The sequence below is a fragment of the Fusarium sambucinum genome, chromosome IV (assembly GCF_050947815.1).
Source record: "Fusarium sambucinum isolate potato_lamoka chromosome IV, whole genome shotgun sequence".
Classification (NCBI taxonomy): Eukaryota; Fungi; Ascomycota; class Sordariomycetes; order Hypocreales; family Nectriaceae; genus Fusarium; species Fusarium sambucinum.
Window position 1 is genome coordinate 4,989,720 of NC_139291.1, and position 27,158 is coordinate 5,016,877.

The window sequence follows — 27,158 nt, forward strand, 5'->3', positions numbered from 1 at the left end:
TGAAGCCGTTCTGCTGCTCACTACCTAGGTACGGTACCCCCTAAGGAGACTGGATAGGGAAGTAGCCTAGAGACGAAACTCGATCAATTACCAACACAGCCAGAAAGCATTTCAACATGCATTCGATTGATCGCGATGGATTTAGCTTCGTAAGAATCTCGTTCTTCTTTGCAAGTCTGTAGCGACTGACGATTATGAGACCCAGCGTCACAACGGTCGGAGGACTTCGGGCGGGTGACTGGTATTACGTCTCGGGGCATAGACCATGTAGTCTCTCGAGTAACCATCAAGAGTCTTACGAGACACTTAGGAGTAGTTTAACCAAAGTAGGAGAGGGCCAAGCACCGGTTGTCACTTGGCTTGACATCTAGTCTGGGAATGAAGGATATTCGAGGTCACTCAATGATTTCTCACCCACACTTCCTTGTCTCAAGATACTGTTACTTAAGTAAGGTATTCAATATTGTCTATATGATATTACGATAATTTGGGTCTAAATTGACATAAAAATTGACGTGGGACAATGACTCTTCTTCGTTCATGATGCAATAGAACTTGGCAATGTCAACACGGCCGCCACTCTGTGCCTTACCTGGCGGATTCAGCACTACGAATGGTGCTTCTAGCACAATGGTGATTGATCTGAAGTATTGAAGGGATTAAGTGTTTGTCTATAGACTTGATGTTAACTTACATAGGTACCTATGTAGAGACAGGTATAAGTGACAAGTTGAACTGTTTATTGTAATACTGGAGTCCGGTTCTCTTTGCCTGGCTCACGTTATTTATTTCAATCCAGAGAGTATGGAGTTGTCATTCAACGCGGGTGAAATCGCTCACGCTGGAATAAAGTCGTACGAGTTTCTGCAACTCGATAACCAACAGCACAATTAATTGGCCAAGGGAGAATGGATCAGATGACGGATTCTACGCGGGGTACAAAATGAATGAGTATAAGTTTGAAATCATTGACATTTAGTGTTGTATCCCACTGAGTATAAGTATATTTGCCGTTGCATTTACATACCTCATCTTCCCAACCTTTTACAATCAACATGACGACTAAACTCACTACTCTCACCAAGTTCTTCCGCGATGCTCCACCTCGAAACCAACTCATTCTAATCGCAGTAACAAGTGCCGTCCTTGGTATTCCAATATTGCGCATTGCCGTCGAGGACTATTGTGGTTATATCGCTCTTGGGCCTGGTGGGCCGCCTCACAATGTCATCGGATGGTTTGGACAGATTCTGCTGAAACCGTTCAAGAAAGAACCTTTTCACACAAGTTGCTACGATGAGAAATCGTTCCAAAAGGCAGGTCCTAACGGGAATGTTGCCTTTTTAAAGGAGGAGGATGTTCCTATTCGAGAAGCACCAAGACCAACAATTGGAAGTTGGACAGCGCCGAGTCGACAGTTGACGGATCTTGCGAGTAAGGATATAATTGAAGTATGTCATACAATTGAACTATATACGATGGGTTATCTGACAATCACAGCGCTATCAATCCTTCCTCTCCTCACTCGCGTCAGAGTCACCTTCCAAGCTCAAAATCGCAACATCTGTCGTCGAGCGGCACGGCCAAGCTCTCTTTGTAGCGTTAGAGAACCCAACTCACCCTGTTGCGAAGAGTATGTATGGAGAAATTGGACACATGCATGGCAGCGACGGCTCGATGCATCTCAACCTGGCACCTCGGGATGCCAAGTTGGTGCTGGAGAAGGGTTGGGGCCAACGACATCCTCTGGGTGGTACTATTTTGTACTTGGGAGATGTTATGGTTTATGCTCCCAGGAATGAGGAGGAACTTGAGGTTGTCAAGAAGATTACGAGGGCAGCTGCTAAGTTTATGCTTGGAGAAGAGTCTTGATACAAGATGCAGCAATTTGGGTATAAGGTTTTGTGGTGTAATTCGACAGGTTGCATTTATTGCTAGCACATACTTTTAAGCAGATCAATAAGTATACATGTTCTAAATGGCCCGTATAAAGATCTTGTGTCATTTGAATGGTGAGTGATGATTATGCGATTGCTTGGATATTTCCAAGTTGATGGTGCTGGCATTTGATTAACGCACCTCAACAAAGAGGCACTGGCAGGGTAGAGAGAAAAACAATATGGCTTTTCCCAAATTTCCAATAAAAACGATACTATTTAAATACAATTCAGTTGAGTCAACTGTCCCTGTCGAGGTTATCATGTCGCCCATCACCTTATGCCATAGGGTAGGTGAGTTTCGCAAGCCCTATATAGATTCAAATTTGTGCAATTTTGTCACCAACAAGAAAGCAGCTTGGCGCAGTGGAAGCGCGGTACGTTAAACAACTACTCTTCAAAATATCAAATGACTAACATGTCACAGCCGGGCTCATAACCCGGAGGTCACTGGATCGAAACCAGTAGCTGCTATGGTTACAATTTTTTGCGGTTCTTTTCACTTTTTATCAGTTATCTATTCACAGAGTGTGGAGGCTCATATACCCTAATCGAAAGTCTATTTGCCACCACAGAAAGCAGCTTGGCGCAGTGGAAGCGCGGTAAGTTACTCTACACATTCAACGAATAGTTAGATTCAATATTCTAACTCTTCATAGCCGGGCTCATAACCCGGAGGTCACTGGATCGAAACCAGTAGCTGCTACGTTACATCTTTTTTTTGCATCTTTCTATTCTATTTTTGTTATTGGACTAAAGATGTCGTGGGCATGAGCGAGCTTCCACTGAAGCAGTGAATATAGAGACATGTGATTAGAACGGATCATACTTAATTCAGCCTATTATTTTTTGCTTCCTACAATATAGGGCCATGACTTGTCGTTCAAGGTCACGTCCAGCATACTCTCATGATTTGTTGACTAACCGCCTAAGCATGCAAAACTCCTCATCAGCTTACGAGTATTTCTTCAACGGCTCGTATCGTGCAGATACCCGTGCTCGCTAACTAGTTCTTCATGCCAGAGAGCTGATTTGGAAAAAGCAGAATAAACTCGCCTAACTCATGGCCTGCCCGTTGTCCTTAGCATCCCAAGATCATGAAGTGGTAGGACAGATATATATGCAACACCTCGCTTGTGGGTATCATTTAGGAAGCCCTCCAGGATGTAGATTAAACGTGGCACTAAACAAGTGATCGTTGCAGGGTTTTTGTTTCTACGCATAATACCACTTTCTTAAAGTAACCATATAAGCTCTGGCGGTGTAAGGTTGAAGTCGTTACTTTCGGCAAAAGGGTCCGGTTTGTTTCTCAAAATGATCGCGCTCCTTTTTTCTACAACGTGGGCCACTGTGGGACGGACGGGTCGGGACGGTTAAGAAGGAAGCATTGGCTTTCTCAGCCCTACGGGTCAACGTGTTGAAACGTTAAGATAGCAACGAGGACATACTGAGCCACTCAGGCCAGGCTAATGGAAAATTCTTCATAGACGACGAATAACGGATGCTGATGTGGCAAGTTGAGTCATGGATATTCCATGTAAATTGGGCTTTTGGATGGAGATTGGTCATTGAAGAGTTATAGAAAGGTGTGTGTAACTGGGCATCAATGAATGAAAAGTTTTATATAAGTGGTTCTGCATAGGGATAGAGCATACATACAAACGAGAGAGAGTCTAGAGTTTGGCCTAGACTCTTGACGTATATTGCTGATTATATCTCGACTTGTACAATGATTCTTCAGTCTTGTTTTCTTTTTTGTCGACAATGTAAATAAGCTCATTCACATCATCAAGCTCGTCAACTATACTGAACCGTGCTGTTTCAAGCGAGTCGCATATCTCGCCATCATCCTTTCCGAATGCCCACCATCAAAATAACCCCTGTCAGTTTTCATTTTCAGTTCATGCTTTCAAGAGCCGCCAGATGCGCATACATACATACATACATACGCATGCACATGCACCGAATAGGGATCAACATTCAGGGGCGAACCACTTCTTTTCTTTTCTCTTCTGCAGCCCAACAGAATCAAAAGACTCTAATAGAGACTAGTCTAGAGAGTCAGAAACAAACATCAAGGAACAAGGATCCCCGCGCGTTAGGGCCAAAGGACAGGACATTCAAAGTGTAAGTGGAGAGAATACCCTTGGAACCAGCCACTCGAATTACGGTGAGCGACTCTGCTACTGCAAGACTTGCAGTTCCGCGCGTTCCTCTTCCTCCACTTTCACTTCCGTACCTTCAATTCCATAGGCTCGATACGACAAGACAATTGCTGGGTCCTGTATCAAATCACTCTACACAGCAGTAGCTCACTTTCTGACTTGCATCTGCAATTGTTCGCATATCGCCCTTGACTCGTTTTGTTTTATTCTCCATCTTCTTTCTCGATTTTCCATTTTCTCACACTCAACAATTAACACCCGGAAATCAATTAATTAACAACATCTCAATTAAATACCAACCAACGTCTCTTACAAATGCGCACATATCAATAAGTATACCTAATAGAAAAAAAGGACACACACTTTCAATATGGGCTTCCTTGATTGGAACGACGGTGCCTCTGTCCTGTCAACCCGAACTTCATCTCGTCGCCACAAGTCTTCTCGCTCTCACAAGAAGCGCTCAAGATCAAACTCGAGCGAACGCGGACGCGGCTTCGCAGAGTCCATCTTTGGTGGCGGCGACCGTTATGGGAAGCACAATGCCTCTCGCGCCTCCTTCTTTGGACTCGGAGGCGGCAACAGCAGCCGCTCCAGCTTCTTTGGAAACAGTATGTTCTTCCACTGGTAAATGCGTTGAGTTACTAACCAGCCTGGCTACTCACTAGATCGCTCCTCTTATTACAAACGCTCCCCTCGTCAGGGCTTCGTTCAAAAGACCTACAAGCAGCTCAAGCGTCTCCTCCGCGATCTGGTTCACTGGGCCAAGCGCCACCCCTGGAAGGTCTTCTTCATGGTCATCATGCCCCTCGTCACCGGCGGAGCTCTGACTGCTCTCCTCGCTCGCTTCGGCTTGCGCATCCCACCCGCCATTGAGCGCATGCTCGGCGTAGCCTCCAAGGCTGCCACGGGCGACTCGTCCGGTCTTATGGGCGAAGCTGTTCGCATGGCCAGTGGCTTTGGCGGCAACACTTCTGTTCGCGTGGAGCGCGATACGCACTCATTCAGCAGCGGAGGAGGAGGAGGAGGTGGTGGTGGTGGCGACTCATGGGGTGGTGGTCTTGCTGATATGGCCAGAAAGTGGATGTGATGTGCCTTCTTTTTAAGCGAGCGAACCGAGATGGCGCCGTTGCTTTGGACTGAGCTGGATCGGACAGGTAACGGAATATTGACTGACATAATTTGATGAGACACGTTTTGGGTTGTCGGCTCCGGGCGTTCCAGGAACCAAATTCTTTTTATTTCTTCTACTTGGGAGGATTGTTGTGCTCACATTGCCATTTCTACTTATTTGGTCATGATTTCACATAGATACACTACATACATGCCAGCACTCTTGAATAAACTCACGACTTAATGACCCCTTATACTTGCAAGGTCTCTGTGCCTGTCCCAAGAATGTGATCGTCCACACCAGCATTCTTTAACATATTGTAATTAGGGTTACACGGCATACCTCACGAATTTTGCTACCTCGCTTTGAAGAATTTCAGCACTATGTTCATTACTAGTTCTGTCCATTTCTCACCAACCTCCGCAATATACCAAGCTACCTCTCAAATCCCACTGCTTCCATTTGTTGGCGGCGGCACCAAGAATGCCAACCAGAAGCATATTTCCCCTTCTTCTATCGGGAGTCTAAGCTACCCCTTGACCCGACTCAACCAGAGATGTGTTGACTCGGGAGCAACGTGGGCCATCCCAGATACCAATGCTGATCATGCAATCATTAACCTCTGCGCCCGTACCCATCCATAATCCAAAATTCTGATAAATCGATCGATCCAAGGCTTTTTTTCTTCATTGTAAGTGTTTGTACCCTGTTTGTTGATCGATGTAGTTGTTGTTAAGTTTGTCATTACTCGGTGCAATAATGGCAGATAATGATTGCCCAGCCGCCGAGATTCTGTTACTCGGTAACCAATGCCAGAAAATAAATATTGTACACATGCTCGCGTGCAAATGCAGCGACGCAGTCATAGAACGCCAACGCTTGTAGAGTGTCTTCGAGTCGGATCTCCCTCATCATTATTTAGTATCGTTTTCTTTCTCCTTGATGGGTTCCTTCTCCTTGGTGGGCTTCCAGAACTGCATCATGCGACCCAGCTTCTTTGTTCGGCTACTCTTTGTCTTCTTGTTCTCGTCGCTATCCAGTGTGACTTCCATCGACAGCTTGCTCCGTTCACCATGAGAACTGCTGATGAGACGGCTGAGGCTAGCCAGACTTGATCTTCGACGTCCAAAGGCAGACGACACAGATACAGGGCGAGGCTCTCGAAGCGTGGGTTGTGATTGACGCTGGCCTGGGAGAAACATACTTTCTCGCGTCATCGTAGAGTTGCTCGATGTCAGTGAAGGAATATCGTAATCCACTGAAACGCGAACCTCGGGACCAGGCTCTCCCATCAGTAACAGAGACCGAAAGTTGTTCTCATCAGCTACCGACGAGGGAGCTGTCGAAATTCGCTGCACATCGACGGACATGGGTGACCTCGGCGACGGGAACGAGGACGAGTAGCTGATGGCGTAAGGACTATTTGGTACGTTGGCTGGCGCTGGAAGGTGCAACGGGCTAACTTCGCCAGGAGAAAGGTCGTTGTGGGCAGAGAACCGTTTGAGTGACGAGTGAGCCGAGTCAGCAGTGTCGCATCGTTCTGCAGGCATGAATGGCGAACGAAATATTACGCTTGGAAACTCCTCAGCAATGACACTTTCGTGGAGAGATGACCTTGAGCGTTCGCCTCGGACCGTGCTGCCGGATACTTGATCTTTGTCGCTAAGACTGGAAGTAGTTCGTTTCATGCTGTGTACTGATAGCTTGTCCTGGGAACTACGAAGAGGATCCCGAACAGCACCAGCCGGAGGCGTAGCGTCACTGTCGGAGTCAGTCTCTTCTTCCGAGGAGTCATCTGTTGTTCCAGATCTAGCATTATCGTCATCGTCCTCCTCGTCTTCTTCAAACACATCAGCCATAGTGGAGCTGCTGTTATAACGATGCATACCAGCACGGCCAGGGTCGAAAGGAGGCAGATCAGGAGCAGATTCTGCACGACGGTGATAGTGCATTCCAGGGCCGCTGAAGCCCTTCATACCCTGTGCACTGTGAAGTCGTCGCTTTCCAGCGCCGCCAGCTGCTCGCTGGGCGGCCTCCCACTCAAGGTTGAGAGGCAACGGTGTGTTAAAAGGACCTAGAGCTGCGTCCAAATCAATCATGGGATATGCTGATTCATCTACTGATCGCTTCGGTACCGCATCTTCCTGAGGAGGATCGGGAGACTCCGTGACTGTGAGTGTAGGAGTTGATATTTGCAATAGCTCTGGCTCTCCATACATCTGATCCTCGCCCTCATATCGGGCAACAGGGGGAGCTGGTGGAGTTGGGGTACAACCACCTTCTGACTTAGAGCGCTTGTTGTGAGACTTGGGCTTTCGTGGCAGAATAGCGCCAGCCCACCCTTTAACCTTCTTTTTCTTCTTCTTACTCTTCTTGCTGCTTTTGGGCTTGGTTGGCGTCGCATCAAGGGTTTCGGTAGTGGCGTCAAATCCATTACTGGATGCAGGCGCTATCTTTGTCAATAGATCAAGTGAGCCAGCGCTCTGCGGTCGTGCCTTGCCGGGGGATGTGTTGCCACTCGAGTGCTCTCTGGCAAAGAACGACCACCGCTTTCTGGTCGGGCTAGGCTCAGGATCTTCTGCCTTGGGAGCATCGGCGAAATTGAGCAGTGTAGGAATCGAGTTTCGGCGCTTTGGTGAGCAGGCTGCGTTGGCCAAATCGTGAGTATTTTCAAGTACAGCACCTGCTGTGCTTGGCCGAGAATCTGACATCTCGCGAGTTGGTGTTTGAGATAACGGTGATGGACTATCACGGCCGCTAGGCGAGTTCGCTGATACGATGGATGAAATACTGCCGGATAAAGAATGTCCAGGTCGCGCTGTGACAGTACTAGATGTCTCGTTGGATACCAGAGACAATGGTCGTGGTATGAACTCGAGTGTGTCGGAGAATCCAACGCGAGCTTTGGGGTTCTTGGGACTGCTGTCAGGCGAAGACTTCGCGACCGGCTCTGTAATTTGTTTCGAATCCTCTGGTTGAGGTACTGGTTCAGGATCAGGTGTAATTTGTTCGTCGAGTTTAAGAGGTCGTTGGTTGTTTGGTTGCTCAAAGTCAGTCGGGCTTGTCGGTGCACTATTTCCACGACCGGCAGAATCGAAAACGGGTGGTTGGAGGATAGGTAGATCATTTGTCGAGATGGCGCCTGAAATTCCTCTTCGGTGACCTCTCCTCGGTGGGGGTTGAAAGGTTGGCGACACAAGTCCACTCTCGGACTTTGTTGGACTGGTGCTCATAATGGCAATTGAATTGCCCTCACGAAGGCGGCCTCCGACAAATTCGCTACCGCCTCTCCGATGCCCATGGCCGCCGGGTCTCTGCTGTGACGCACCATTCCTGGGGGAATGAGGAGAAATGGGAGGAGTCAAGAGAAAGTTGTTTTCGCGGTCTGGGGAAAGCATTGCACCAGGATTGAAGCTAAAATCTGGCAATGCTGACCGAGCATGTCTCTCCGCATTTTCAGCGGAAAACCCAAAACTGAAGTTGGGTGTCTCGATAGCCGACATGGGACGACGTCCTGTCGCTCTTGAAAAGGATGAAGGTGCAGATGCTGAGCCGGGCGGTTGAGCTGGAAAGACAAATGGAGGGTTTGGAGGCGGTTCATCAGCTTGGGCGCTGCAATCGAGTGACTGAGATCCATTTAGTGATTTCATCGAAGCAGCAAATCGGTCGGTAGGGCTGTCGAATGCTGGACCAGAAGATGGGCCTGATAGCCGCTCGGGGCCAAATGTGGTTGCCATCTTCTCCTCAGCCGCGCAGCGGCAATCGAAGCGATGGACAACAGTGGGCGAATTAATAGTTCATAGGACAGGCGGGTATTCGTTCCGGGACCGCCAGACTCGTTTGATTGTTCGATTCGAGCGGTTGAATAGCAATAATATGTTGGCGGCTTCGAAGATATTGTCGCGTCTGAGACGTCACAGGCAACGATCAGTCTAAAGATCTTGAAATGCCACAAATTTGGCAAGAGGCAAATATGTCGGCCTCGAAAAACAAATTGCTACAACGTGCGATGATGCTGGGCAACGGACCGGATAGAAGTGGCAGCAACGGGCTTGAAATGTTTCGAGATGAATCGCAGAGAATTGGCAGATAGGACGAACAAGTCGAATGGTGAGTGTAAAACTAAGTAAGATATGTAACGTATAGAAAAAGGAGTGGACGGACAAGACCAGCGCAACTCTACAAAAAAAAAACAAGAGAGCAACTGGAATCGCACCAAGAAAGAGGAGGTCGGGAAGAGGAAGAACAAGATTCTTCGCTCGCAAAAGGCGGCGTTGTTGTTGAAGTGAGGCCGGAGAGTTGAAGAAGAGAAGACGGGACGGGACGGGGGAGAAACGCGATTTCGTGATCAAGCGAAAGGCAGTGGAGTCTAAAGAGAGGGAAAGCCAACTGGACTTGTGTTCAGCCACGTCTAGCAAGTGCAAGTGCAAGGGGTCCACTGTGATTAGAGTACATCGAGGCAGGTACCGCTGCAACCAACACGGAGGGAGGCAGACCGCCGGAAATGGCGAAGGAGGACCTGCATCTCTAGTACCTCGACACTTCCTTCCAAGTTTGGTCAGGCCCCAGGTCCTGACCCCCCTTGGTCCTAAGTCTTTAGGTTGGGTTAGCTCCTTGCAACTAATCCCTAGCCCTTACTGGAGTTGGATCCTCTAGTCCAGGTATCTGGCCGGGACAATCTGACTGACCTGTCTACTAGCCAGAGACATGGACGAAGACTTGATCAAGGGGCGCCACTTCGGAGACTCTAGTTAACATCCTGCGGTGTGTGATGTTGTTATTGTGCTCTGTTGTGTTCTGCCAAGGTTGGAGTGGATGCCAATGGATGGCTGTTCATGAATCGAGGAATCAGGGTGGCCCAATACAGAAGCCGCAGAACCCCAATGGGGATATATTTGATGAACCATGCTTCTTTTTGATAACAGGTACGATCTGGTGTGTTGCATTGAAACTGTAGGTACAGAGTATCTAGGGCAGAAACATTCAGTTGAACGACAGGTGAGAGAATAACTCGGATAGCCCCTACATTGTTGGTCGTCCCTCTTTCTTCCCTTCACTTCCATCATGGATTCCCTTCTCCAGTATGTTGTAGGTACCTGGAGCCAGGGGCGGCCGGGCCTCCTCCACTCCCCTTGGCGGTGGGTCTATCCCCAAGCATGAAAGACCCGCACTGTGTTGTCCTTTGCTGGGGCAAATTGCATCGAGGCGGTCATTCTCGTTACTGACTTCTTCACTGGTTGACGATAATCACAGCGCGAATTACCGTGTTATGCTGCTAAAAACTATCAATTAATTCCATTCTGCTAATCATGCCGATATGACAAGAACATGGATTGGCTGGGTATCAAAGTTTATTCCAAGAGATGAACAAACGCTCTGAGTCCTCACCTAATCTTACTGAAACAGGACAACAATACCATCGTGGAGATTGATCTTCACTGACAACCGTTACACACACAATCGGTTCATGGCGGTCACCATTTCATGACAGGTACTGTCAATATCGGCACATGATACTCCATGCCTGCCCACATCTGCACTGCGACCTCGCAGGTTGGCACATCCCTGCCTGGTCTTTTGTTCTCCCGGCACTATGCATCACAGGTACAGAGTAGAGTGCCTGCGAACGCTCTCGAAGTGCTGGCCTCTGCTATTCGGTAGTGTTCCTGCGCCAGCAAACGAACCAGGCCACGACGGGAATGCAAGCGAACAACCAGGAGCAGGTGACATTAAGCGTAAATCCTAAGTCTGTTAGAAGACGGAACGACAAATTCCCCTGATGGATGAAATGTTGTACTCACATGCTTCCTACTATTGATGATCATGTATTCTTCGTCAGCCGCTTTTGCTAGGATGGTGACCTCCAGGGAGAGCGGGGGAGGCGAACGAGAAGTGGAGAGTAACGGTTACAGCGGGCGGCACGATGTCTTGCTTGGTGGCCGCGACAATCCAACGGCCTTGGCGGTTGCGCAGATAGCTCAAAATCAAGTACGGGAAGTCTTGGCTCACGGCCGGTCACCATAAACTTCTTGCCATCATAATGGCGTATCTTATTGATCCAACAACTTTGAAAGCTCTTGCGCTTGTCTTCATATGATGTTTCATCAAGAACAGTGAGATCCTAGTCAATTGACGACCAGATAAGTTACAATGAGTATTGCTACTGGGTGGTCAGCGCCAGGTACGGATTCGGATAACAACCACCTGACGACTGTTGGTAGACAAACAACAATGCAGGACACCGAGTCAGCTTCACGCATAAAAAGAAGTGTCTCTCGTTTGAGTTGACGAAATACCCGCACAGAAGTATACAGTCGAATAGGCAAACCCCCTTTTTTTTCCTCTTTCATATTGAGAGAAAAGTCTATCCTGATAAGCGGATTTCTTAGTCGCCATCAGCTTGAGGATTATTGCAAGATATCAGCTTTGTGCACGCCATTCTCATCGTTTCCCAGCTTGAAGCGGGTTTTGCAGCCCATACGCAAATGTCCCTCGATCTCGTGTAAGTTGAAAGCCAATCATATCCACCAAGAGACCAGTGGGCTGCTGTAGCAGGCAGCCACTAAGACAACAGACAGATCGATCTTCAGAAAGGGGGGTCTGGATCAGCAATGGTAACCAAAACACCACATCAAAAACTAGAAAGTTAAAAAGATACGATAGTTCCCGCATATGGCAACCATGGTCTTCAGATGGCGATATCGCCGGGCTTTCCGTCAAACGGACAGGCATTGTTGAAAACAAAGCAAGTTTATCTCTCGAAGTCGATATCTAGCTACGTATGTACGGATTCGTGTTCTGCACTGTGCTTCTCTGGCCACTCCCTCACGAGTACAGTTGAGACATGGCTGCATGATGAATCGGTGTTAGAACCAGTCTTCAACCGCTATGCAAGAGTCTAGAGTATACAATACCGTACCATGGTCTATATGCACAGTATGGTACAGCATTCTCGCAGTAATACTGATTTTGCAAGCTTTGCTGGGGTTGGTCAGGTCCTCTACCATTTCTTTCTGAGATCTGTCCAGGATAAATTGGCCCATCTTGACCAAGAGACAAATTACGAGGTAGGGCACGCACAACAAAGCAAACCCCAGACTAGTCTCCATGATCTATCGACCAGGTCATGAAGATTACGTACCGCCCTGGTCCTTTGTCACAGCGCTCTGATAGCAAGGCTAGAAGCGTCCGGTTTTAGATATGGGTCATCATTGGCACTTTAAACAGTTATTGAATAGACGAGAGAATCGTTTTGCTAGATAACAAGGCAAAATGAAATGTTTGTTTTGCTTTCTGCGTCTTTATCACGCCGTGGTAAACCTTACTCTTTATAGCCCTCCCTCGCTCAACGTGTCATTCGCTACGCACGGGGTCAGGAACAGCCGCAAGTCCCCTTGTTTGTTTCCACCCTGGTACACGTACCTGAAAGTCTTGCCTTGATTTGGTTATCAAAAACATGGCAGTTGATGACGGATGCAATTGAGGCTTGGGCTTTCTTTGATCTAGATTCACAGGGCGCTTGTGAAAACACATTGCCTTGTTCGTCCGAGGAGTGAGATTCACCAAGGCAACGGTATCAGTCTATATGCTCTCATTGGCTCTTGGCTTACATTGCTTTTCAATAAACAAGATGTTAGACATTGTAACGGGATGAACATGGACCCAACTTTATCACGGTTCGTTCCAATAGATCATAGCCGGATATGAACAAATACCATGATCGAGATTACAGGCAGCGCTCCCTATGCTACAACAGTGGCATTATTTACCGGTGTTTAATTGTAGCGACAAAACAATGGCCCAAGAGCCTACACAGTATTCAAGAACAGATTGATCAATTATCAGCGCTTAACAGGCAGATCTACAACAATATCCGACGGCACCCACAAACAATGCACAGACAGAACCCATGGTAAGGCGCTTGGCGCATCGGAAATTTAACCAAACATGGTATAAAGCGTACGGCTGTCTGAACTCTCAACGTCTAAAATAAGCAGGCCCTGGCAGTTGCGCAAAGAACAAGACGGCTGCATCTGTTTGACCTGCGGTTGTCGTGACAATTGTGTGTTGGCAAACAAACTACAGCGTCAATTGCATGATACCTCAACCTTTCCAAGCTGCATGCATGTAATGCCTGCATTACTAGTGTCTCTCGTACCGGTCAACAACTCATGTATTCCTTTTTTCCATCCCTCTTGTCTCACCAAAACTCGGTGGTTCATGCCCTCTCCCATGGGGCCTGGTCCACCAGCTAAGCCACCATCAACAGGGATTCTCCTTCTTTCAAGTTCCCCTGCCCATCTCGTCATGCTCCACAGGGTACTTACTATTACGGACCGCCAATTTCACAATCATGAAAAAAGGGCTGGCGAGATCGCATCTCAGGTCAGCCTGCCGCTACTCAGCTCGTCCGCAGATAGCCTCGCGGGACCGTTGAGGTGAAATGAAGGCTTTGTTCTCCGTGCATGAGCAATCTCGCCAACTATCTCAACAGAAAGACATGCAATGCCATTTGACACGCGGTCATTCCTATTATTATCATGACCGTTATAAGCCAATTTGCCCAGCTAATTACGATTTCCTTTCCATTCCGCCATGAACTCCATCTCCCTGCGTTGCGGTGAAGGAGGCCTCAGGCAATACTGACAGATAGTTGCTACTAGGCTCCCGTCCCAAAGGAAAACATCGTAAGTATACTGTATTGATGGGGCTAAGAAATACCGTACCCGGATTTAGCACACGTTGGTTCATCGTCATTTCGTGGACGGACCGGGCTTTGATCTTGGTTATGGGTCCTGTGGCATGTCATTCATCTCGAGGTAGGATTCGGCCGCCATACCGAAGTAACAAGGCCTAATCTGGTTTGCAAACCCGCATTAGACATGTCCCACTATGACATTGTCAGGTTGTTTACGACGAGTCGAACAACTCAATGCTTATAAGCGCGTTTATAGACGTTCATGCTGGCCTTAGCAAAGACATTCTCTATGATTAGGGCTTGTCTCTCCACACATGGCAACTGGATTGAATATCTCTACATATTGTCAAATGTCTCTACACATTGATGCATGGTAATTTGCATTCTGAAATCCGCAAATGACGGTAATTAACCAGACATGAAAACACGTACACCAGTTGCTGGCTTCTCGTCAGTGATAGGCTCTTGACAATTCTGCCTCGGCCAGGTTATCTCCCTCGATGCATATGTGCTATACTTGGATAGGCCCTTATGATCTATACGTAAACGAACTCGCAGTTCCTGCAATACGAATAGCACTTAATCCTGCTCCAATCACATCACTTGATCAGCGTATCGGCCCTTAGCCTCCATGCCTCAAACTCAAAGCCACGTTAAGATCCCGCAAGTTAGGAAACCCAGTCACTTCACGAGGGATAAAAATGGACGGACGGATGGATTCGAGGCTTACCAGTTCGCCGCTGAAGATTTAGCCAATAGCGTATAACTCTCCCTAGAGCGAAAGCCAAGTGGGACGAGAGGGAAGAATATTAAAGAAATCGTCGGTTCCAACAACCAAGACATGTCAACTATAGGGTGTTGACGGGTCAGAGGAAAGCCGAAGCCCTCAGGTATTAGAGACTCCATTTGAAGGGGCCAGCAGTCTCCAGGTAATGAAACAGAAGCACGAAGCGACGCAACAAGATCTACCCCTTAGTATGTGCCTACTATGTACCCCTTACTTAAAGTGTGGGGGTAACCATCTAGCCATCCCATCTGGACCCTGGATTTAAGCCACAGTTGATGGGAGTGCATAGCCACATAGTTTATCTAATCACTCACCGCCCAAAAGATAATGCCCCGCTGCAACTTTTTTTGACTGGCAGAAAATTTGGTGAAGGCGCGTGAAGATCGCTGAAACGACACGCCTCATTATCAAGAAAATACAAGCATCAACACAATGTCTGATACGGAAAACACAAACCTGACCCCCGCTCCGGCGGCCGAGAAGAACTTGGGCATGCGCAAGAATGGTGCGACTATTGCCCGGCGTTATGCGCGACAGAGTTTCACAAGCTAACCACCCTACAGGCAAGCAATGGCATGCTCCCAAGAAGGCTTTCCGACCTACTGCTGGTCTGAGATCTTATGAGAAGCGATCGCAAGAGCGGGCGCAGATGGTGCAGGTCAAGGCCAAGGAAAATGAGATGAAGGAGGAGAAGGAGGAAGAGCGACAAGTAAGCACAAAACATTATGTTTGTCTGCATATAGAACCGTGATCTAACCGCAGAAACAGCGCAAGGTCCAGGCCATTAAGGAAAAGCGAGCCAAGAAGGAGGAGAAGGAGAGATACGAGAAGATGGCCGAGAAGATGCACAAGAAGCGAGTCGAGCGACTAAAGCGCAAGGAGAAGCGCAACAAGCTGATCAACTCTTAAACGGGACAATGCGATCTTCCGGACTGGGCTGGTTGGGTGATGGGATCGAAGGGGAAAATACACACATAATACCGACAGCATTATGATTTTTACGATGCGGCATACCTCAGACTACAACTTGCAACGAAAAGTATAGGTTAGGGACTTTGGAAGCAGCAAAATATACCTCGGCGTTGGAATATGCAACTAGTATGAATACTAAGCAGAAGACGAGCCATTATCTTGGGACTAACTGGCCTAAGACCAATTGCATGTGCTTTCGCTTGCAATCTGAGCGTGCTCTTGTTGTTGATCAGAACTTGGTTCAATCTCGGCTACTGCAACTCGAAGTAGAGGCCTCCGTTCCGAACCCATCTGCTACCGTGAACAAGCTTAAGCTTGACTGCTGTTTTCAAAATAGGAGGATGGGTAAACGGGGTCGGGATGTTATGATTAAAGCAGATTTCCTTGGTTATGTTGCAAGCTTTTGTTAGCTTTGTGAACAGATAATGAACTTATCAGCTAACATTGTGAAGTAATCATGATACCACATGAGGTGTCAGAGGTGGTAGAGTATGCTGAAATGTTTCAGTAATACCAACACAGTAACTCGTATCTACCTATACAATTCTATCTTTAGTGTCTATTAGAAACGTATTCGGGTGCTGTTATCGAGCTCGACCTTGTGTGGAGATGGTATCCTCTATCTCTCTCCGTGCGGTAATGACATGTGAAACTACCGGCCTAGGCATGGATCCACTAAACCATCTCCGAACTTGGCCATTCGACGATCGCCTGATGTAACCACGCAAACAAAGTCAGGAAATCAACTGCTAGAAGCCCTCTTTTTTTGGCCTGGGAAACCCACCCATGCGTCACAGGGTCCAGGCATACCTGGGCGTAGACTTTTTCCATTATCGACTGACTGCCGCTGTTGCTGCAAGCAAGAACGAATCGGGATCAGCCACACGGCAACCCAATCCAACCCAACCCAGCTTTGACAAATAACGCTCCTTTACTCACGCCATGGCCTCCGCAGGCCTTACGAGTCCCAGAGACTCTGTCAACTCCGTCTCAAGCATACGCTCAGGCAGTCGTCATCAGCTTAAGCGATCCATTACCGAGCTCGCGTCGCCTGTTAAGCTCAACCGTAGAAAGGAGAAGGAACGCGATCGATATAATGAGGACCGCGCTTCGCATGCACATCATATCTCTATCTCTCATCCTCTATCTCCGAATTCGCTATACCAGGGCAGAGCATCAGTAGACATCATGCCGCGATCGGAAGGCGTAACGCCTTACATGAGCCCCGACCAGAGTCGGAGGCCGAGCTTGATGTTGTCGAGGGAAGAAGAGAATAAGGGTATTAGTGTTCCCGCGCAGGTGGAAACGAAGGCGAGCAAAGAGAAGATCCAGGCGGAGAAGGTCAAGACATCCTTGCAGGTCGAGTAAGATACCGTCCACTTTTTCGCATATCGTGTCATCGCTGACCTATCCATAGGGGCTTGAAGCAGTCACTGGTCGAACTAGGCACTTTCTCTACATCAACGGCACGACGGCTCGACGAGACATACTATGCCGTGCTTGAAAAGATGACCGCCCTCCAATCGACCGTTTCCGCGTTAAAGGAGTTGGCCGAGGAATCTCAGAGCATACATGGAAACTTTGAGAAAGACGCCTGCGAGATTGAAAACGACATCACGTCGCAAATCGCGGCGATGGGGCAGTTCAAAGAGCATCAGGAGAACATCGAATCACTCACAACTCGTGTTCAGGACGGCCGCGCAAGGATTCGCGCTCTGAGCGATCGAGTGGATATTGTCCGGGAGCAAGTCGAGCTCTGGGAACGTCATGACAAGGAATCGCAGGATAAGACACGGTTGAGGCTGAGGGCCATAATGATCTGCATCACAGCCGTGTTCTTGGCAGTCGTTATTTTGTTCTTTGGCGCGCACTATGTATCGCTCAACAGCGCGGGATCGGGTAGGTCAGGCACGCCTCGACTTGCGGAGTCTCTCATCGAGTCGCATAAAGAAGCAGGACACACAGCACTACCTCGCCAGCGACATGAGAGAGGCGAGTCTACTTATTTGAAGAGAAAGCCGGCGCATACGCCGAAGCATAGAGGCGATGAGCTTCATGCTTTTGATGAGCTTTGATATCGGTACTCATCATTACTTGCTTTTTTTGACACCCCATGAATTATGACATACAGTAGCGCGCACATCAACTCATTTCCTTTGTCTATTTATAGCTACCTAGATCGGATATCACATTCAAGAAGAAGAGTAACTGATAAAAGGAAAGAATAGGGGAAAGGTTGATACCACGTGCTATCCTTATCGCATAGATATTTTAGTAGAGGATAAAGCCAGCAGGACTATCAAACTAAATGTAGTAGTTGCTGTCGTGACCCTTTTACCTTTTCACCTTTCTATAATGCCCAATAATACAATCTTGTTATATTATTGTCTGGTTCTTAATTGGCGATCACGAGCTGGTCTTCCAATTTTCAGCATCTACACCAGACTATTGTATATTGTATAAACGGCATAACCCTTGACTAGGTACGATCACGGACAGGCCGTTAAGCTAGTTGGGGCAGTGACTTGCCATGCTTGTAACTTGGTACAGTATTGATCAAAATGCGACGGAAGTTTCCTCTACCTGCAACTTATTAAGACTATGGCCGAGGTTCCAGTGAACTGTTGGAGTAACGTGGAATTGAGAAGACTATGGCGACCCTACATTGACAAAACGGTGCAGTGTCTTGAGGATATATGCAGTTACGCATTTGATGCCACCATTATTAGTCTTAACTGGCAAAGACTTATGCAACGGGACCTAATGACCTTTGCCAACTCATGCATGTAAGGCATGAGGCAGATTGGCAAGCAACTACTCATGCGCCGAGCCGGCGCCACATTTCGGAGGCTCCGTGTCACACATCCCCACCGCCGAGCCGTGTCCCGGAGCTCGTCTCAGAATTGTTTGGCTCAGCTTTGCTTTGGCCAGGACCGCCAAGGAGCGACTACTCGTTCTGGTCAGGCTCGGAGAGCTTGTGAAGGCAAGGCCGAATGTTCTCCGTGAACAGTGCTTTAGATGAAGCATCTAAGAATGCAGCTTACTTGGTCTTATGGAATACCTTATTTCTCGAAACAGGGTTACCCTAAGTTGTCCAGTATTGCCAAAAAGACAAACAGAAAAGCTTGACCTCTGAAAGTTTGCGCGACAACGTAAATATGCCGGTCAGCACGTACCATAGCAAATTCTTAGATACTAACCCAACTTATCCTAACCAATAAAGCACAGACAAGACGTTGCGTAACTCAACGTGGCGGGGTCCAAGGCAAGATTGCTTATGTTTGTATTTTCTTCTTTCTCCAGAGCATGGTCATTGATTGGGTCACTCGTAATATCTGGACAGTCTGGATACGAAATCCAATATGTCTTGTTTTTCTTTTGCGGCTTTACTTGGTCCAAGTTGCTCAGCAGCCACGATGCAAGGATGTTGGGAAATGATGTATAATAGACTTTGGGCTGTAAATGTGTGATATTTGGATCAACAAGGAGGATCAGCCATTTGTTTCGGTATCAAAGCGAATCAATTTGGCGAGATGTTGTAACGGTAGGTACTTTGACCAAACACCAAACCGTGGAGAGTCATGTCTTCTTATCTTACAGTGAGTTTCCGAATGATCAATAAGGCTTGGCAGTAACGTAATTAACAAGACTGTAGAATGTTGAGAAGCCTCTTCGTGTTGCTGTCATCGATCATTTAACGTACCATGTACTCAGCCTTACGTTAGCTAGGTACCTTGAGTTAGACAGTTATATATAACCATAGAACTACAAACTTTGTAGGCATGGACATTTTCGAGTCCCATGCCGCGCATCCATAGCACGGCAAAAAGGACCCGAAAAGCAGGGTTGTGAGAGTCTCGGCGAGTGGCTTGGTGCTTGGCGACACACGTCATGCCCCTCGATTTTGGCGCTTAACATACGCAAGTGTCCAGAGCGACAAATACCTTATAAGGTTGAGAGGACTGGAAAGAAGTGAAGCGACATCATCTCTGATTGATCGTTCCTCTGACTGAGACTCAAAGACTGTCTTGTATGTTCGTGATACCCCCTAGAGCAATCATTACGTAGTTGCACCTCTTTAGTTTACCACTAACTTAGACGAAGCTGACTGACTGCAGCTTTGCCCCGCCATAAGTCTACCAGACCGAACCCCATCAAAGCAACAATCATTCAGGCGGAAATAATATACCCTAAATCCCAAGACCGACGACTTGAACAGTTCATCCTACCCATATCCTACAATTCTATAGCGACCACCGACCTCTTCCATCCTCGACCTGTCCCTAATTCATACCAAATCCTATAATACGTCACAAAACACGACACGCTCCCTCAACTCGGCCATGGCTGCTGAGACCGGAGATACGCCCGCAGTTATCGAGGGCACTGCTGCTCCAGCTCCGCCTACCATCGACTTGCCCGTCCGCACAAAGCAAGATGCTGTGCTACCTACTGGCCAGGCACTGACCGGAAAGCAAGAGCACTGTGAGTTGCGATGCGCCTTGCTATATGGATCCACACGATCTGGTGAATAAAGCTAACGTTTCTTATCCTAGACCTCAAGAGAGAACTTATATCTGAGCAGGTAAAGTGGGAGATCAACGAACTCAATTCCACAACGGCGCTGCAACGTTTCGGCGCACCATTTCGATCCGACCAAGGCGAAGTCCCTCCCGAAGAGTCCGAACTACCTATCTTGAGATACATCTTCGTCCATCATGTTCGCGACTTTCCTTTCCTGGACAAGGCGCGCGAGAAGGAGTTTTGGCAGGACAAACTCCAGGTGGTGAGTGATGGATATGAATAGTAACGAACGGTCGACGCTAACATGATGTAGTTCCTTGAGTCTTTCGCAGGAAAGCAAATTTCGTCTTCGGAAGATCGCTTGGAGGAGACAAAGAGACGAAAGCTTGCTATCAAGGCTAGGAAACTTGTTGAGCTTATGATGGTCTCTGGAATTGGAACATCATCCGGATTCGAAGAGCGCATTCGGTTTTCCGAGATCGAGATTGTCGACAGCAATGCCATCGAGACAGGTGTGATGCATACGATGCCCGAGGGAAACTATATCAATGGCTGGGATGTCAACGTCGCCGGCGTGAGAGTCACCCAGGTCAAGCACACCATCCGAAAGCACAAACATGCCGAGTTTATCTTGCGTATCAAGAAGAAGGGAGAACTGGAACATTTTGTTGGACGAAGGTATAGCGACTTTGCAAAACTCCACAGCCGACTACGTACAGAACTTCCCGGCCGTGTGGTACCCGAAATGCCCAAGAAGAACAAGTCCGACACAACGACAACAATCGCTTTTACATCCATGTTCAGCAATGGAAACGACTCGGATGCTTCCTCCATCTCATCTGTCTCGACGAGGCCGAATGGTTACACGTCCATGTTGTCACCAGGTACGATCCAGCTTATTTCTGATTGCCGTGACTGTAGCTAACAGTTGATAGGTCACCGCAAGACAGATTCTTCTGCCTCGTTCCGATCAAATCGATCAAAAGGACTCAACTCTCCAAGGCTCCCGTCTCCTCGGGTGTCAACTGAGGGGGGAAGATTGAGTCCGGCTATCCGACAGGACTCTGATAAATCAGATCAGTCAGATGTGAGCGACGCGCACCGCTATTGCTTTGTGTCCAAACTAACAGTAACAGCAAACCGTCGTTTTGTGGCGTGAGAACCAGAGAATCTCACTGAGGGCGTTCCTGCGATCTCTACTACACAACCCCCAGTTTGCCAACACCAATGCTATGCAAGAATTCCTGAGCGGCGAGCCCATTACCCCAACGGACGATGATGTTGAAGATATCATTCGCAGGAAGGCTCTGGATGAGAAGCGCATGCAAGAGCAAAAGCAGTTCTACGAAATCGCGAGGAAGCGAGCTGCCGAACTTGACGAGTACATGGAACAGTGAGTCTTATCACGTACCACAGTTGAATATGAGCTAATACATTGAAGGTTCCGCCGCGACATCGTGGAGCGCAACGGACTTACTATGTTATTCCAGGAAATAAAGGAAAAGGAGACCATTCAGGATCTTAGCATCCAGTATCGAAAGTTTGCCGAGTGGCTTCGTATCGAGATTGCCGCCGTCATCTATCATCTTTTCCTTGCCGAAGACAACTCCCCTGAGCTTTTCGCCCAGGCTAGACGCATTCACTCTCTTATCCCATACTCAGTCATCAAGAACGTTATTAGGATCGCAAACCCAGCGGCCGTTATGTCAGGCGTTCTCGATATCTTTCTGGCTCAACCATTTGGTACCCGGTCATTGATGCAGAGGATCTTTTCACTGACACTGAACGATGGAATCAAGAGCTTCCAAAAATCGATCGATATTCTCGCCACCAAGATCGACGACCCTGTCTTCTCACAAAAGCTTTACAAGTACACACACGCGGAGGAGCATATCAAGATTGCCATTCGTGAGGAGGCCGAGGCCGACGATGTGGACATTATTGTGGCTGTTATGAGGTCGGATCTCATTGAGCCAGGACTTACAGGGGAGCAAATCCAACGACTCTACAATGCATATGTCGCTTTCAACAATGCGGTGGAGAACGTTGATGAAGAGCTACGCCAGGGAGCTCAGCTATTCTCGTACATGAAGCAGTACTTGAAGCTATGCACAAGGCAACGCGATAAGGAGATGATGCTGCAGTTGATCGAAGAGCCAGTGACTCTACAGCTCTTCCGAGACCTGTTCACGATCTTCTATGAGCCGCTTGTGCGAGTTTACAAGTCCGCAAACGTGTACAACAGCGTTACAGACTTTGCTGTGTTTATCGATGATATGATTCAGGTAAGAAGCACAACTTTCTCGAGATCGCGACATGAATTAATATGAGTACAGGTCGTCGACAAGTGCAGAGAGCAGGACGCTTCAGCAGACCCTAACCAGACAGTACAGGCCTTCATTGATCTGTGCCAGCGTCATGAACACAACTTTTACAAGTTTGTACACGAAGTTCACACACATGATAATGGCCTCTTTACTCAGCTCATGGGCTGGATTGAGGGTATCCTTGAGTTCTTGCGCAAGGGTCCAAAGAATGGAACCCTCAATGTCAATGCATTGTTTGAGGGTGGCGTCAGTGCCGGAGTTTTAGATAAGGAAAAGGCGATGGCAGAGATTAACTCGCTCATTGCATGGCAAGAAGCCAGAAAGAAGTGGCACAACGATAAGACACGACAAAAGATGGCAGCAGAGGGACATGCTGGAAACGACTTGATGCCAGCAGGTATGAATTTCAACTCTGCCGACTTTGGGTTGGACAGCGAAGATCTTGAAGACATGGCATACGACGACGGATCCGAAGACGAGGCAGAGGCACAGGAGGAAGACGAGATGGATCCTATCGAGGCTGAAAGGCGACGCCGGGCGAAGCGACAGGATCGCTTGCGCCGAAGCGCCGGAGAACCAGCCAAGCCTCCTGTGGGAGAAGTGCACAAGTTGACTGAAAACTTCTTGATTATGCTGCGGCAAGTTCTGTCTAACTAGTTTTAGCAAGATATCCTTTGTGTTGTTGGACATTGGTTTGGAGGTTTAGTATTGGCTTATGATGGATGAGAAGGACCGGATTAATGTGGGTGCTGTCAAGGTATAAACCGAATGGACTAGAAAATGGGACATAAGAATGGTTGATTCGGAATAGAAGTTGATACCAGAAGTTGAAGCTGAAGTTGCTTGACATACTATATACATGGAGTTTTGGACAATATTCAGGAAGATTGTATTGGCTGTTGTGATGATCGGGAGATACGAAAACCGGACATTGAAGACCGGACTCGAAGCCTACTTGGTGTCTTCCGGGCCGGCCACGATCCAACGACCCAGTCCAGGTGTCCAGATCGTTGCTTTGCCTCCCCTGACCCGTCAGCACATGCCGTCCCCTCTAATTCATATCGGAATTAGAGGTGGAAGAGGAGCCGAAGGCAAAACGTACACCCGCTTCGGCACGTGATGTGTTCAACTGTCAGGTATTGGCGTCATGGATTTGGATTTCTTACAGGCGACTTCTCCCGATCCATTGAACATTGTAATGGGACAAAGATCGAGAATTGAATTGTTACGTGAACAGTAACCATGGAGTCATGAAGATAGCAGAAAATTAACCTCCAATTGGACGTTTGGTAATGCATTTCGGTCCCAAGGAATCTTGATAGCTTGCAACGCATTCATGGTCATCGACTTCCGACTCACTATATCTTTAGTGGCTTACAGCGTAGAGAGTGTCCGATGTCCCCGGAGGTAGTGAGCAGCAAATAAGTGTGCTGCTAATAAGCCATCGCTGATTGGATAGATCAACCGAGGAGCCGAGAGAATCCGTCCCGGTAGAGTCTCGCGAAGAGCAAGAGACCCAAAAAAACATCAAGAGAAATAACTCGATTGGCTGAGCCCTCGATACAGTGATCCCTTCTATTTCTCCAAAACCAACCAAACCAAACCATATCCAACAAAAGTCCTACTCCTCCGCCACCCGAGGATATCGTTAAATCCCACCCTTCGATTCTCCCCGCGGATGCAGTTTGGTCTTGGTCATTGTGACTTTAGTTGATGATGGCTTCTTCTATGGCAATGAGGAAGTTGGCCCTCGGCCCTGCTGTGAGTTGCCTGCCCCCAGCCTGGCCTTTTGCGATGGCTTCATGGAAAGCTTTGGGTAGATTGACTTTGTGCTACCACCGCGAGAAGCTTTAAACCCTCTTCAATGCGCTTTGCTAACTTTGTACAGTTCACAAGGGCCGCCAGGTTCCCTACCCGAGCTTTCTCTACAACCCGACCTGTTTGTACGCTTTTCTCCACGATCAGCCCCCGCGACTTCAGATACTAATGGATTGTCTGCAGCCCGAGTTATTACTGGAAACGGTCCTCTACGAGCCAAGGAGGCCTCTCCTTTTGTGAGCAACAAATACGCCGTCATCGTACGTCTATCCGATCATATGCGAATCAAGGATATAGTCAATTGACGCTTTTTCAGGACCACGAGTACGATGCTCTTGTTGTTGGTGCTGGTGGTGCCGGTCTGCGAGCTGCCTTCGGTCTCGCTGAGGCTGGTTTCAACACTGCCTGTATCTCCAAGCTCTTCCCGACCCGATCTCACACTGTCGCTGCTCAGGGTGGTATCAACGCTGCTCTAGGTAACATGCACGAGGACGACTGGCGATGGCACATGTACGATACCGTCAAGGGTTCCGACTGGCTGGGTGACCAAGACGCTATCCACTACATGACCCGAGAGGCTCCCGCTTCTATTATCGAGCTTGAGAACTACGGTTGCCCCTTCTCACGAACTGAGGACGGCAAGATGTAAGTCTGGATTTTGGAATCCGCCTCAATGCGGCTACTGACCTTGAATAGTTACCAGCGAGCTTTCGGTGGTCAGTCCAAGGAGTACGGAAAGGGTGGCCAGGCCTACCGATGCTGTGCTGCCGCTGACCGAACCGGCCACGCCCTTCTTCACACTCTCTACGGCCAGTCCCTCCGCCACAAGACCAACTACTTCATCGAGTACTTCGCCCTCGACTTGATTATGCAGGATGGTGAGTGCCGCGGTGTCCTCGCCTACAACCAGGAGGACGGCACCCTGCACCGATTCCTTGCCAACCACACCGTTCTCGCCACTGGTGGTTACGGCCGAGCTTACTTCTCCTGCACATCTGCCCACACCTGTACCGGTGACGGTATGGCTATGGTTGCCCGTGCCGGCCTCCCCAACCAGGATCTCGAGTTCGTCCAGTTCCACCCTACCGGTATCTATGGAGCTGGTTGCCTGATCACTGAGGGCTCTCGTGGTGAGGGTGGTTATCTCCTCAACTCCGAGGGTGAGCGATTCATGGAGCGATATGCCCCTACCGCTAAGGATCTTGCTTCTCGTGATGTCGTTTCTCGATCCATGACCATGGAGATCCGGGAGGGCCGTGGTGTTGGTGCTGAGAAGGATCACATCTACCTCCAGCTCAGCCATCTCCCCGCTGAGATTCTTGCTGAGCGTCTGCCCGGTATCTCTGAGACCGCTGGTATCTTCGCTGGTGTTGATGTCCGCAAGCAGCCCATTCCCGTTCTTCCCACTGTCCACTACAACATGGGTGGTATTCCTACACGATACACTGGTGAGGTCCTTACTGTTGACGAAAAGGGTGAGGACAAGGTTGTCCCTGGCCTGTACGCTTGCGGTGAGGCCGCTTGTGTGTCTGTCCACGGTGCTAACCGTTTGGGTGCCAACTCTCTTCTGGATCTTGTTGTCTTTGGTCGTGCCGTTTCGCACACCATTCGTGACAAGTTCAACCCTGGTGACGCTCTGAAGCCCACTGCTGCCGACGCTGCTTCTGAGCACATTGAGACCCTCGACAAGGTCCGAACCGCCGATGGTCCCAAGAGCACTGCCGAGATCCGACTTGCCATGCAGAAGGCCATGCAGACTGAGGTCAGCGTGTTCCGAACCCAGGAGAGTTTGGACGAAGGTGTCCGCAAAATGAAGGAGATTGATGGCATGTACAGCCAGGTTGGCATGAAGGACCGCAGCATGATCTGGAACTCTGATCTTGTTGAGACTCTTGAGCTCCGAAACCTGTTGACTTGCGCGTAAGTTTCACACTTTTTGATGATAAATGAAGCGACACTGACATGATGATAGTATCCAAACCGCCGAGTCTGCTGCCAACCGAAAGGAGTCTCGTGGTGCTCACGCCCGCGAGGACTACCCCGACCGAGATGACGAGAAGTGGATGAAGCACACCCTCTCTTTCCAGAAGGAGCCTCACGGCAAGGTCGACCTGTCTTACCGAAAGGTCATTGGTACCACCCTGGACGAGGCCGAGTGCAAGCCCGTGCCACCTTTCAAGCGTACATACTAAGCTAAGCGTTTACTGACACGAGGATGAGTGCGAGGACTGGGAAGGAGTTTTTGTTAGCTTGTTGGGAAACTTGGCATGCATGATTCTACGCAGGGCAGCGTCTCCTTTGTAGCAAGAGTTGCGATATATATCCTTTGGGAAGAGAAGGTGACATAACTAGCGAGAGGTTGGCCTCCGTGGAGCTTTAGCATAGAAGGCTCCATGAGGGGCGTGTATTTGTCGACTTTGTAGTTAAAAAGAAGTTAAGAGACTTAAACGAAGATTTACTATGTACTTTGTTTCTCAAGGATATACTCTTGTGCATATTTAACTGTAGCTTGCAAGATGAGATTTGTTATGCTGAAAATGTGTTCTTTGTTAAACGTGTAGACGAATGATCATGTTCGTGTATTGTGTAGTGGTCCTTTGTTCTGAGAGCAAACGACGAACGACACGAGGACAATATTATTGACCCGAGAACAATGTTGATATAATAACGAAGCTATTGTATGTATTGAGCCGTGTTCAGAGGCTCATTAATGTATAAAACCCAGCTCGTTGTGAGTGGAATACGTCCTATCTCAACCAACATCTCATTCTTATTACAATCAGAATTACAAGACTCATCACCAAACTCGCCGTTTC

The 27,158-nt window shown here is 48.3% G+C and overlaps 7 protein-coding genes across 7 annotated transcripts; 6 read left to right on the forward strand and 1 right to left on the reverse strand.

Annotated features, from left to right (window-relative positions):
* Nucleotides 1–1,055: 1,055 nt before the first annotated feature.
* On the forward strand, nucleotides 1,056–1,872 carry FSST1_001688 (uncharacterized protein; the record flags this gene model as incomplete). The annotated part of the gene is made up of 2 exons (XM_083227605.1): nucleotides 1,056–1,451; nucleotides 1,501–1,872. 2 exons carry the CDS (start codon nucleotides 1,056–1,058, stop codon nucleotides 1,870–1,872), a joined length of 768 nt encoding a protein of 255 aa, XP_083091870.1.
* Nucleotides 1,873–4,472: 2,600 nt separating this feature from the next.
* On the forward strand, nucleotides 4,473–5,192 carry FSST1_001689 (uncharacterized protein; the record flags this gene model as incomplete). The annotated part of the gene is made up of 2 exons (XM_083227606.1): nucleotides 4,473–4,713; nucleotides 4,771–5,192. 2 exons carry the CDS (start codon nucleotides 4,473–4,475, stop codon nucleotides 5,190–5,192), a joined length of 663 nt encoding a protein of 220 aa, XP_083091871.1.
* A 938-nt stretch (nucleotides 5,193–6,130) lies between these two features.
* FSST1_001690 (uncharacterized protein) lies at nucleotides 6,131–8,953 on the reverse strand (the record flags this gene model as incomplete). The annotated part of the gene is made up of 1 exon (XM_083227607.1): nucleotides 6,131–8,953. One exon carries the CDS (start codon nucleotides 8,951–8,953, stop codon nucleotides 6,131–6,133), a length of 2,823 nt encoding a protein of 940 aa, XP_083091872.1.
* A 6,180-nt stretch (nucleotides 8,954–15,133) lies between these two features.
* Nucleotides 15,134–15,610, forward strand: FSST1_001691 (CGR1 family protein; the record flags this gene model as incomplete). The annotated part of the gene is made up of 3 exons (XM_083227608.1): nucleotides 15,134–15,206; nucleotides 15,265–15,410; nucleotides 15,470–15,610. The coding sequence occupies 3 exons, from the start codon at nucleotides 15,134–15,136 to the stop codon at nucleotides 15,608–15,610; spliced, it is 360 nt and encodes a 119-aa protein (XP_083091873.1).
* Nucleotides 15,611–16,615: 1,005 nt separating this feature from the next.
* Nucleotides 16,616–17,748, forward strand: FSST1_001692 (uncharacterized protein; the record flags this gene model as incomplete). The annotated part of the gene is made up of 2 exons (XM_083227609.1): nucleotides 16,616–17,037; nucleotides 17,091–17,748. The coding sequence occupies 2 exons, from the start codon at nucleotides 16,616–16,618 to the stop codon at nucleotides 17,746–17,748; spliced, it is 1,080 nt and encodes a 359-aa protein (XP_083091874.1).
* A 2,268-nt stretch (nucleotides 17,749–20,016) lies between these two features.
* Nucleotides 20,017–23,181, forward strand: FSST1_001693 (PX domain-containing protein; the record flags this gene model as incomplete). The annotated part of the gene is made up of 7 exons (XM_083227610.1): nucleotides 20,017–20,158; nucleotides 20,230–20,459; nucleotides 20,511–21,081; nucleotides 21,133–21,284; nucleotides 21,334–21,590; nucleotides 21,639–22,482; nucleotides 22,534–23,181. 7 exons carry the CDS (start codon nucleotides 20,017–20,019, stop codon nucleotides 23,179–23,181), a joined length of 2,844 nt encoding a protein of 947 aa, XP_083091875.1.
* A 1,056-nt stretch (nucleotides 23,182–24,237) lies between these two features.
* Nucleotides 24,238–26,534, forward strand: FSST1_001694 (FAD binding domain-containing protein; the record flags this gene model as incomplete). The annotated part of the gene is made up of 6 exons (XM_083227611.1): nucleotides 24,238–24,285; nucleotides 24,413–24,467; nucleotides 24,526–24,602; nucleotides 24,659–24,987; nucleotides 25,039–26,262; nucleotides 26,315–26,534. 6 exons carry the CDS (start codon nucleotides 24,238–24,240, stop codon nucleotides 26,532–26,534), a joined length of 1,953 nt encoding a protein of 650 aa, XP_083091876.1.
* Between the last annotated feature and the right edge of the window lie 624 nt (nucleotides 26,535–27,158).